The sequence below is a fragment of the Capra hircus genome, chromosome 26 (assembly GCF_001704415.2).
Source record: "Capra hircus breed San Clemente chromosome 26, ASM170441v1, whole genome shotgun sequence".
Lineage (NCBI taxonomy): Eukaryota > Metazoa > Chordata > Mammalia > Artiodactyla > Bovidae > Capra > Capra hircus.
This window is the reverse complement of record NC_030833.1, coordinates 26,028,428-26,040,899: the sequence shown is the minus strand read 5'-3', so window position 1 is coordinate 26,040,899 and position 12,472 is coordinate 26,028,428. Positions and strand designations below refer to the sequence as shown.

At 42.1% G+C, this 12,472-nt stretch overlaps 1 protein-coding gene across 1 annotated transcript in view; it reads left to right on the top strand.

The window, feature by feature from the left end:
• The window catches only part of SORCS3 (sortilin related VPS10 domain containing receptor 3), a 650,187-nt gene that overhangs the window by 500,938 nt on the left and 136,777 nt on the right, over positions 1–12,472 (top strand). Inside the window, exon 8 of the mRNA XM_005698449.3 lies at positions 12,290–12,379. Within this exon, the coding sequence (XP_005698506.3) occupies positions 12,290–12,379 (90 nt within the window). The remainder of the gene's footprint in view (positions 1–12,289; positions 12,380–12,472) is intronic.

Here is a 12,472-nt window from a genome sequence, read left to right as displayed (position 1 = left end):
TGAGAATCCCCTCTCCTCCTAAGGCAGTGGGAGTGTAAATAACACTTAGATGGTAAAGAATCAGCCTGCAATGCAGGAGACCAGGGTTTGATCCCTAGGTGGGAAAGATCCCCTGGAGAAGGAAATGGCTGCACCCTCCAGTATGCTTGCCTGGAGAATTCCTTGGGCAGAGGAGGCTGGTGGGCTATAGTCCGTGGTGCTGCAAAGAGTCAGACATAAGTGACCAACTAACACTTTTACTTTTCATACACTTATTATTGGTGTGTATGTACACACATGCACACCACACTGTAGAGGGTGATATAGACGGCTTATGCCTACATCTTTGGAGTCAGGCAGATATGAGCTGCAATTCAAGCTCAGCCCTCTACCAGCTGTCACTCTTCCATCTCCATGTATTAGTCATGTTATGTATAAAATGATATAGGATGAGTATGGACTCCACAGTGCCCAGTATTGATTGATTGTAATTCTAGAAGGATCATGAGAATACGCTGTGGTGTGGTTCCGGGGTAGGGGTGTTGTAGCCACACGCTCTGGGAAACAAACTCACTCAGAAGGACAATGCAGATGGTGGAGTGCGGGCCCAGGGCAGAGTCTCTTCTTAGCCAAGGACCCCGACCAGTTTTTGTGAAAACCTTATATATCCTAAGTGTACATGTCAAACCCACCTCCCCAAATCGCTGAAACTAGTCTGAACGAAGGAAAAGAAAGATACTATCAAAGTTAACCCATGATTTGTATGCCGTAAACCGTGATTTGTATGCCTTAAACCCGTGATTCGTATGCCTTAAGCCTAGGTAGTTAACAGTGGACAATTATCAATAGGCCTGTGGTCATACCCCAATAAGCATAATAGAATTTATGATTCTATTTGGTTACACAGATAATTAGGGTGGTATTTTTTTAGGCGATGGAGAGTCTGGGTACAAGCCCTGGGGCTCTCCCATCTGGGGGGTCTGATTTTGCAGTTTGTATGTCGTTTCCATAGATACAGGGCACATAGCTCAAAGTCCACAGTCCAGCCCAAGATGGAGTCCTGCTTTCAAGGTGGAACCTGTTTTGTCTGTTTCCTCCTTCAGGGGTTTCTCTGTTTTATACTTCTTAGCTTTTGCTCTGCTCAGAGTACCATGGCATTGGCATTCATTCTGCATTGCTGTTGGTACATCTTACACGTTTGGCTTATTTTTACAAAGAAATGGTGAACTCCATGAGGTCACAGCCCATGACTCCTGTGACATCTAACACAGCCTGGGCACAAAAGTGCTGAATAAGTAAATACATTGATTGATCAATGTAACATGTAGTAGAATTGGGGCTGATATCCCTAATGAGGTGTCTGAATGCGATTAATGTTTGAGGAATGATGTGAATTTGGCCAGACCTTTAATTAATCTGTGGTTTCAGCAGTGGATAGGGAAAAACATCTTGTAATCTGCTTCTTCATGTCCCACAGGAAAGCACTCTTTCTCACGGCCCCTGGTTTTCCATGTTGTGGTGTTGCCAACCACTCAAAGGAGTATTTGATATAAAATCAAGACCCACTTGTAGAAATCCATGCAATTATCTCCGCTTTGTGTTTTTCTAATCTTGATTTAGTGAACACAGAATGATGCAGCCTAGCAACATGAAAAGAGCCTCGGGCTTCAAGTCAGAAGTTCGGAGGTTGGCTGTGAGCCTTACCTTTTAGTAGCAAGGTGACCTAGTGGGGCCTGTCTGGGCCTCAGGGCCCCTGAATTCTAACATGGGAATGTATTGATAATTAGACCTCCCTGGTATGCTTGTGCTCCGGCCAAATGAGATTCAGTCCAATGATGAAAACGAATGGCACAAAGCAAAATGCTCTACAAATATGAGTTGTGGCATGGGTGCCAGCTACCAAGAGGCAGTCAAATGGGAATAGGACATATTATCTCCCCTCTAAGATGATACAAGAGACCCTCTTCTAGTAATCTCCTCAGCAGCTGATAAGCGCGAAAAGAGAGCTACAGAAAGCCCTGAGAATTAGAGAAGAAAGGCTCCATTCCAGCTGGGAAATCCAGATGGAGGAGGATTCTTTAAGGAGGTAGCTTTTGACGTAAGCCAGTGTGAATTTCCTTAATGCTGATATTTCTAAGGATCTGGGTCAGGATGAATCCCTTCAGAAAACTGGTCCTAAACTAGCTATTCTTTGGAGAGGCTCTGCAGTAGACTCTTTAGACTCGTTCAGGGTTGCACAGGGTAGTGGACATTGTCAAAATTTAAAGACCCAAGTTCAAATCCAGGCTCTGCTGCTTTGAAGCTGAGTAACCTTACGCATATCATTAACTTTATCAGTAAAGCTAGGCTGTACAGTATCTCTCCACCAAGGCTGCTGCGCATGAGGGCAGCCAGTGCATAACAAGAGGTGAGCACCAAGCCTGGCTTTTCAACAGTGATGCTTCTGCTGGTGGAGGACAGGACAAGAATGACATAGACAGTACAATGGGGAAGCTCCAAGAAATAGCAGTTGGCATTTTACAAGTATTCATGGCTCTCTTGGGGAAGTGGCAATGTTTCCTGAAGAAAACAGGTTGACAGATGGTTTAAATCTATCCACTGCTGTCCACAAATTCACTCATGAGGGATGCAAATCCCATGTCGGAGAAGTTTGGCTGTTATATCCAGCAGCCCACGTATCTCCAAGTCTGCCTAGAAATCCCATATCTCAAAGACACATCCCTGCTTCTCTAGAAAATTAATGGCTTTGTTTGCCTTGCCCTTTTAAGTTCTTTAAAATACTGTGAACATATCAATAAAATTAGTCATTCTGTAAGCAACCATGTGCACCTGCCATTTATCCCATGTGGCTGAAGACACGTCTGTTCTATAGCTCTGCCCGTCCATATTCCATACTGCCTCTAACCTTTCATTCAGTCTGCAGACAACTATAACCCCACAGGGTATATGCAGCTTCTGCCCCAGTGGCAAATGTTAATGCCCTACGCAATCTATAGACTGGGCATGTCTAGATCATCCGCTTGGTTTCTGTATTAATGCTGCCATTTAAGCTGTAGACTGAGTGGTTTATGAAAAACAGAAGTTTATTTCTCAGAAGTCTGGAAGCTGGAAAGTCCAAGATCAAGGCACTGACAGATTTGGTGTCTGCTCATAGATGACTTGTGTCCTTGTGTCCTGGGTGTAGTATGAGAGTGCTATCTGGGGTCTCTCTGGTAAGAGCACTAGTCTCCTCATGAGGGCTCCACCCCCATGACCTAATCATCTCCCAAAGGCCCCACCTCCAAATACCATCACAATGGGGATTCGGTTTCAACATATGAATTACAGAGGGATACAAAAATTCAGTTTATAGCAATTTGTCAGTGAAAATACTTCTAAAATCTTTGGGTTCCTGGATACATAAACAGGTCAATCATTACATCCTATTCATTGTACTCGTAGAACGATTTACAGATAACATGAAAACATTTTACTATCTTATCTCATTTACTTTCTGTAAGAGAAGAGTAACTATTATTTCCATTTTATAGGAAAATAACCTTGAAACTCCAACAGACTATTTACTATGCCTAAAATTGCATGCCTAATACATGCATGCCTAATACATGATTGAGCTGAAACTGGAATCACTAATGTTACAGATACTGGTACCTTTTACCTTTCTTCCTCCTTCTCCTCTCCCATTCATTTGTTTTAATTTTCTGAAATCCTGGAACATTATATAAAAGACAGAGGCTAGTGTTGATTGGGAATATTTTAGCCAATTAATTGACCTCATAATATCTACCAGTATAAAGGAAGTAACCTATGTAATATCTCAAAGAGAAAAACTTTTATATAAGTATAGGAAGACTGTATAATCTTGACTCCTTGAAATGTCTTTTCAAGCCCTTTCTCAGTCTACCTTTTATGAAACCATACTACACTCATGGTGTACAAGGAACGTTTGTGAAAACAGAAGTCGGACTCTTTTGATAGTAAGTTGTAATAGTTGTCTTTAAGTTTTCCCTAAGTAGTGTTTCCTTTTTCTGTGAAGCTCTGGCATCCTGATTTAGAACACTCAATGTAGACTGACTGAGTTTTAGTGTTTTTTTTTTTTTAACTATTACTATATTAACCGGGAGTATTCAAATGCTCCCAAATTTTGTACTCCAGGGCAACAATTCAAATCCGTATCAATTTGTTTTATTGCTGCACTTACCATCTTCACCTTTTCATCCACCAACAAAGCTAGGAGAGGAAAAGCAATGAACTTCTACTTTTATGGGTAAAGGGAACATCCCAAGAACTTCTTTCACTCCTTTTAAATCATAAAAGCTAGAACATGAAGATAAGAGTTGTAATCATTCACGGTCAAATATCTGGCACAAAGCACATTGGGTTGGCAGTCTCTATAAGTGTATTTTCCACAAAGTCATCCTTGCTGACGGCAAGAAGAATTTCAGTCTTCTATACCTGGTTGACTTTGACCAGGAAGCCCACTTGGCTAGCTCAGCTCTTCCTGAAGCCCCCAGTTTGCATGGCAACTGTCACCATGGCCAGTCACCATAAACCCTCCAGTATATTAAACCGATACAGGCACCTGTGCCTCTTTTTCAGCAGGGACAGGTAATATGCATTGAGTACTTAGCATGTGCCAGGTTGATTCAATCATCATGATAAAATATCAAAAAAGTTCCAGAAAAACTTCTATTTCTGCTTTATTGACTACACCAAAGGCTTTGTGTGGATTACAGCAAACTGTGGAAAATTCTTCAAGAGATGGTGGTATCAGACCACCTGACCTGCCTCCTGAGAAATCTTTATGCAGGTCAGGAAGCAACAGTTAGAACCAGACATGGAACAACAGACTGGTTCCAAATTGGGAAAGGAGTACGTCAAGGCTGTATATTGTCACCCTGCTTATTTAACTTACATGCAGAGTACATCATGTGAAATGCTGGGCTGGATGAAGCACAAGCTGGAATCAAGATTGCTGGGAGAAATATCAATAACCTCAGATATGCAGATAACACCACCCTTATGGCAGAAAGTGAAGAAGAACTAAAGAGCCTCTTGATGAAAGTAAAAGAGGAGAGTGAAAAAGTTGGCTTAAAGCTCAACATTCAGAAAACGGAGATCATGGCATCTGGTCCCATCACTTCATGGCAAATAGATGGGGGAACAGTGGAAACAGTGTCAGACTTTGTTTTGGGGGGCTCAAAAATCACTGCAGATAGTGACTCTAGCCATGAAATTAAAAGACGCTTACTCCTTGGAAGGAAAGTTATGACCAACCTAGACAGCATATTGAAAAGCAGACTTTAGTTTGCCAACAAAGGTCTATCTAGTCAAAGCTATGGTTTTTCTGGTAGTCATTTATGGATATGAGAGTTGGACCATAAGGAAAGCTGAGTGCCAAAGAATTGATACTTTTGAACTGTGGTGTTGTAGAAGGCTCTTGAGAGTCCCTTGGACTGCAAGACAATCAAATCAGTCAACACTGAAGGAAATCAGTCCTGAATATTCATTGGAAGGACTGATGCTGAAGCTGAAACTTCAATACTTTGGCCACCTGATGCAAAGAACCGACTCATTGGAAAAGACCTTGATGCTGGGGAAGATTGATGGCAGGAGGAGAAGGGGACGACAGATGATGAGATGGTTGGATGGCATCACCGACTCAATGGACATGAGTTCGAATAAGTTCTGGGAGTTGGTGATGGACAGGGAAGGCTGGCATGCTGCAGTCCATGGTGTCGCAAAGAGTCAGACACGACTGAGCAGCTGAAATGAACTCAACATTAATATCTCCATTTTCCAGAAGAAGAAATTAGGAACGTTAAATTACCTGTTCAAGGTCACCAAACGAGCATATGACAGAAGCAGGATTCAAACACATGTCCGAGATCCCAACTGATGTACTATAATGCTTAACAATCAGAAGAGTCTTCCTTGAAAACAGATAATTGGAAACTTATCAAGTCTAACCCCTTTATTGTATTTGAAAAACAATCCCAGAGAACTAGGCCTCCTGATTCTTATTGTAGTGTTGTGTGTGGTCTAGACATGGTCTTTGTAACATGCTCTTCTAACCCACCCCTGTTCTGCACCTTGCTAGCATTCCCCATAGCTGAAGGCTCCAGGAAGTCTCTTGGCAGGGCTGGTGACTGTGCAGTTGATTTGTCGTGTGTTTTCACCAGTTGTGTGGTGGACATGCCTCTCCTCCAACACTGCCCCTCTGCATGTGTGTGCACGCACACTCATACACAGAGCAATACTGGCTTCACATCAGCTGTCTTATCCGAAATCTATTCTCGATGAAGCTATTTTGGGGGGCTATGTTAGGGCCCCCCTAAAAATTTTTTATGGGAAAATCTGTTTCAAAAAGGTTCAGCCTCAGCAGGAGTGTTGTTAGGCATTAGACCCACTCCTTCTAGAAACAGGCAGATAAAACTGCATATTTCATTAGTAGACCAGAGCCCCCAGGACATAAAACAAGCAAACACCAGTTTGACAAACATTAAATTCAACATCAAACAGTCTAGCAGGGGAGATGGCTTGCTGATAGGTGTCTTGTTGTTCCAAATGCCGTACCCAATTCTGGTTCAGACACACAGTGCAGTGCCTTAGCGGAAAGCTTTCAGAAAATGAGCTCAAGATGACAGAGGTGATGTAACCTACCATGTAGAAGCTCCCAGGCCAGCCTGACACATAGAGCCACATCCTAATGAGACCAGTGGCTGTTTATTGACTCCTGTGACCTACTAGTCAGAATTTTCTTTGTTCTTGAAGAAGAAATATGATCTTTAAAGGAATTATGTAGGAGGAGAAGAAGAGAAAGGTCTAATAACGTCAAAATGTATTTTAAATAATCTGAATAGAATTAATGAGCAAAGAAATTGGAAAAGTTAATTGTGCATCTTAACAACTCGACTGTCGCCTTTCATTTTCTAAGCAGGAGGAAATAATGCAAAGGCTGCAAGAGAAATAAGTATTGTCTGCCCATAAAGGTAGTCATTTCTCTTGTCTTAGATTCTTCACATCCTCCTGGACCTAGCAAGGTCCTCTAGCTGGAAAAACTTCTAAATGTCAACTCCTATGAAGGTGACAGCCCTGGTGTAAGCTGAATTTATTTCCATTATCCCTCTTTATTCACCAGTTCCAATAGCAACACCATTGACTCCTATGCAACAATAGAACCTTGATTTCTCAGGGATAGGGAACTGACATGAAAGATTTACCTTGTTGGTGGGTATCTTAATGGGAAATTGGGAGTTGAGTGACCAGGATTCATTCTTTTCCATGGAGAGATATGGAAACCCCACATAGTCTGAGAGACCAGAATAAGGTTTGCAGTCACATAAACTTGGGTTCAAATTCCAGTTCCAGCATTTACTTGCTGTGTGTCTTTGAGCATTTGGTATAAGTTCCCTATGCCTCCTCTATGCCTCTATGCCTCAGTTTCTCACCTGATTATAAAATCGGAAAGCTGGTTCGTACAGAATAGTGCCTGGCATATAATAAATGCTCAAAAAATTTATCAATAGTTTTACCTTGTAAGGGTACTAATAATGGTTTTAACAATAATAACAGTAATAGTAATATTTATTGTGGATATTGAATAGTAAAATGAATCTGAAGCACTCATTACATGATAGATATTTGAACGTGTTAGTTTCTACTTCTCTTCTCAGAAGCCATATGTCCACTTATGAATTCTAGAGACATTACAAGTTTTCTTCTCTCTATGACAGAAAAAGGTTCAATATGACTCAAGGCCTTCTGGTTCCAATTTTGAGGGGCAGATTTCTCTCTCTCTTCCAAGACAAGTAATCATCCAGAAACAAGGAGAAATGGAAAAAATAAAGGATATGTCAGTTTAGACTTGGTTACAGAGGCATGGGAACAAGTCAGAAGAGACAGATGTGTTTAATGGCCAATGCATTTGTCCAAAGGAATCATTTTCACTGGCCAGGAGCCCAATTAAACCTGTAAAATGGAAATCCAGAAAATCAGATTAACGAGCCAGTCATTAGTGAGGAAAAGACCCAGCTAATTCTGTGTTTAGCATGACAGATGGGCCCAGAGCAAATAATTGGATGACATTCATCAAATGTAAAATAAAAGGTGTCACTGAAAGGGAAAGTGGTAATAATCTCTGGGATTTACAGTGCCAGCAAATTTGCTTGTAAGGAAGAGAAAAGTTCATCAAAATAGATTAATAGTTGCTAAACTTTATTCCTTCCTTGTGTGATTGCCAGAGAACCACACAAATAATAGCGGAGAGGCAGCGAATGCGCTAGGCTGGCATCACTCAGTGCTGGGAGGACTCTGCTCCCCGGGGAAGCGCTAGGGCTTCTGTGTGGAGCTGAGTCCCTGGGACCAGCAAGCACTGGGAGGGATGGTGGGTGCTTCTCTGTAGCCACTGTTCGTTAGCCGCTAAACAACAGAGAAAATCGAATCTGAAGGCTCACCAGTTGAGTGAATGAATCACATTGCATTGTTCAGTTAGTCAGTTATGTATTGACCTCCTGCCCTATGCCTGACATTTTTGGGGATGTATTCATTCCTAGTTATATGTTCAAGCATAGGCTGGAATTGTACATGGCTAGGTCAGTGAAGGGCTGTATGTTGTTGGACAAATTAGTGACCTCTTAGCCTCTATTTCCTGACCTATAGAGGCCATATCCTCTATGGGTCAGGAATATATAATATAATGTGTGTGTGTATCTGTATATATGTAAGTGAAGTATGGATTAGAAACTGCTTACTGTAGCATCTTCCATGTTAAAAGTTTTCACTGTGTGGTAATTATTGCTCTTCTTGTTTTTATCAACTCACCACTTCTCTTCTAAGAAGGCATCATTTTTAAGCTGTAGCATCAGTGCCATGACAGATTTTCTGGGACTGTAAACATATACACACACATCAATTACAGAAATTTAAAAGAACATGTTTTAAAGACATTGGAATCAAGGAAATATCGTGCTGAAATTACGATACCACTGGTGACATGAAAAAGATGAATAGAGGATTTGTCAGTCACAGGAGGAGGAGAGCAGGTTTAGAGCCAAACTTTACTAGGTTCATGCTTGTCTTATGAACCTAGTAAAGGTTCATATACTTATACTTGGGCAAGTTCATATACTTATACTTGGGCAAGTCGTTCCATAGACTCAGAAGGGTTGTCAGTGGGGTTAAACTATTAATAGAAAATTTATATAAGGGCTACGTGCAGTTCTGGAACAGGAAAGATGAACCCAATTGATGACAGTTTTATCATTATTTTTATCATCATGCATCCACTGATTTCCTGCCATGAGACCAGCATTATTTAGGAATTAAGAAGTTATAACTTTATAATAGGACATGGAGGGATCACTATAGGTATATGTACACCACAGGAGTAAATGTTGAAAGTGCTGTAGAAGTGGAAATAACAAAATTCAGGAATTAAGAGGAGGGAGAATTTAGCATGGTGCTGTCCACACCAAGGCCCGTGAACTCCTGGGCCTTACATGAGGTGTGAAGCCTCAGGTTGGATCCTGCAGTACAGCCACTGGCATGACTGGGACAGAGGGAGGGCTGCAGGAGCCCCTGGATGTCTCTGGGGGGTGCTGTGATGTCAGAGGCAGCAGAGAGCCTCTGCGTTCCTTGGGCTTTGTGCAGCCATTTAATACATTTAATACTTTCCCATGGTATTTCTGAAGTGTAGTTCCATCTTTATGATATACTTAAGTGCAGACTCTCCCGGGTGGTATGTGTGAGCTTAACAGAGAGAGAGAGAGAGAGAGAGAGAGAGAGAGAGAGAGAGAGAGAGAGAGAGAGAGAGAGAGAGAGAGAGAGAGAAAGAGAAAGAGAAAGGGAGTCTGTGCTTGAATAGCGCTATAACAGGAACAGCTGGACTGAGTTCCAGAGTCAGTGGGACTGAACACACACTCAAGGGGACCACTTTGCTTTCCTTCAACCCTCAGTAGTTTGGAAACCCCGCCGGCCTTGCTCTCTGCTACTGATGAGAAGTCTGGCGGTGCTGTCGTCTTGTTCCCTATGGAGGTGACTGGATCTCCTGGGGAAAGGCATTTTTAGTTGCTGAGTCCTGGTTGGCGTTAGTGCTGAGATTTGTCTCTTCTGATGCTGGGCTCATTCACTAAAGGTGAGGATGGTGAGGTTCACGGTGTCTTGTAGAGAACTGAGTTTTAAGCATTTGATAGGTAACCAGAGGATGTATTCTGGGCTTTAAAAACTTTATCACTGGGTAACTGGTCTTCTTGTGGGGGTGACAGAAATGATTTAGAACTAGAAGAGGTGTTGGTAGTATAGCACTGTGAATATGCTAAATGTCACTGAATTATACATTTTAAAATGGTTAATTTTCTCTTATATGAATCTCACCTTGGTTAAAAAATTTTTTTTGTCATCACTAAACACAAAATTCAGGAAAGTAGCTGCATCTGAGAAGGAGGCAGGGTTCAAGATAGGTGAGGAGCAGAGAGGCACAGAGCTGTATGTCAGCTGGCATTTAAGTTCTGCTTCTGTGCTGCTCTAAGTGTGGTCCCCAGACCAGCAGCATCAATATCATCTGGCAACTTATTAGAAAAAGAAATTCTTGGACCCCACCCAGACTAATTGAATCAGAGGCTCCATGGGTGGGGCCCAGCAGTCTGAGTTTTAACAAGCTTTCCAGGTGATGCTGGTGCATCCTGAAACTTCAAAACTACTGATCTGCTTCTTGAGTTTGCAGGTATGTTTGCATGTGTTAGTTTTACAATGAAAAGTAAAACCAAATTAAAGAAGCAAATAAATAGCAAATTAAAGAAGCAAATAATTGCCAGGATTAATGGTGACTGTGTTTAGAACCAAGGGTTACATTTTAACCAGATTCTATGCAATTGAGATTTATTTTAAAAAGAAAAAAAAAAAAGTTCTCTGGAACTCATTGATCTTAATCTGTCAACATCCCACCTCTAAGCTGACATAGAACAACATAGATTTAGAACAGATGTCTTACCCAGAAAAAAAAAAAAAGGTCTTGGAATACAAGACAAGAGTGATTCTAATTAGAAAATAGAGATAGCAATGACCACCAGGGAGAAAGCTGCTCTCTCCTGTTGGTTTCCAGCCTAAGTCTTTGCACCAGGTTTTTTCACAGCTCTGCCCTCGCACTGACTTGAACATCTGCTCTCCCTGGCAGCTTGCGGTGCCTGCTTTGTGGGCTTCCAATCTGCAGAGGTTAAGGAGGAACCACAGGAGATGCCATGCCTCAGAGTGAGGAGCGATGGGTGGCTTTCACTAGAAATGTAACAACCTCCCACTCTCAGCAGCCGCTATGGATGGGCACCAGGGTTGGAGCAGATTTAGGGGACTGGCCTGTCTCCAGCAAGTGCTGGGGTCTTAGTGAGCACAGAGCCTGTGGCCCCAGTAATTGCCTCCTCAGCACAGAAGCCTGGTTGCTATTGTCTCCCTGCTATTTTCTCTGAACAGGCTATGTTGTCTTCTCCTGTGAATATTAATCTCCCCTGAGTTAGGGTAATTGGACCGAGAGCAGCCATCTGCAGAGCTGTGCACTTTGGCAGGCTTTCTAGCAAGTGCAGGCCAGAGGACCATTTCTTGCTGTGGTTTCTGGGTTCCTCTAAGAATCCATCTTTCTTCTAGTGAGGTTCCAGACCTTGACGTCACCAGTCATGAACTAGTAGAACTAAGATTCAGGTTTTGGATTTCTGATTTTCAAATCCGCAGTTCTTTCTTTGACTTTTGATGCCTTTAATTAACTTGCATATGGAAAGAATCAACAAGTATCTGTTCAGTGCATGGATTTGTAAAAGTAAAGGGGAAAAAATTGTGCTCAGATGGGAAGTGAAATTAGTTGCAAAGTAACAAGAGCTTTGAGCAATAGTAATTATCCAGATTCAGAAAAAAAGTTTCTTTGATAATCATGTCATCATGGTAATGGATTAAAAACTGTTTAAGAAAAAAAGAATAGAATATGTAGATCATGAATTTAGCCCATATCAATAGCTTCCATCTGTTTTCTGTTGAAAATGTTTATTGTGTATGAATTCAGAGCATAGCGACCAAGTAGAGAGCCTCTGCTCCCCCAGATATCACCAGCCATGGGGAAAGACTTCTGGAATTGCTCACTTATTGTCTAAGTGCTGTGACATGGGAGTAACTTAGGGTGCTGTGGGGTTGGAGGATCAAAGGCAACAGGGAATATTCCCTTTAAGGTTGTCACAAACCTACTGTGGTTATTGATGGAGAGGCCACTACTTTCTACCTTGCACTGGATCTGTATCCCCATCTGACCTTTCTGTGTTTCCCCATGATCCAGGTAACAACTGGTGGAAGAGCCAGCTACTACGTGTCCTACCGAAGAGAGGCCTTCGCTCAGATAAAGCTACCCAAGTACTCACTGCCCAAGGTATTCATCACCTGCTGCCCTGGGTCCTGCCAGGCAAAGCAGCAGGGAGAGGCTGTCTTGTCGGGCTGTGGAAGGTTTGATCCCTTTCTGGGA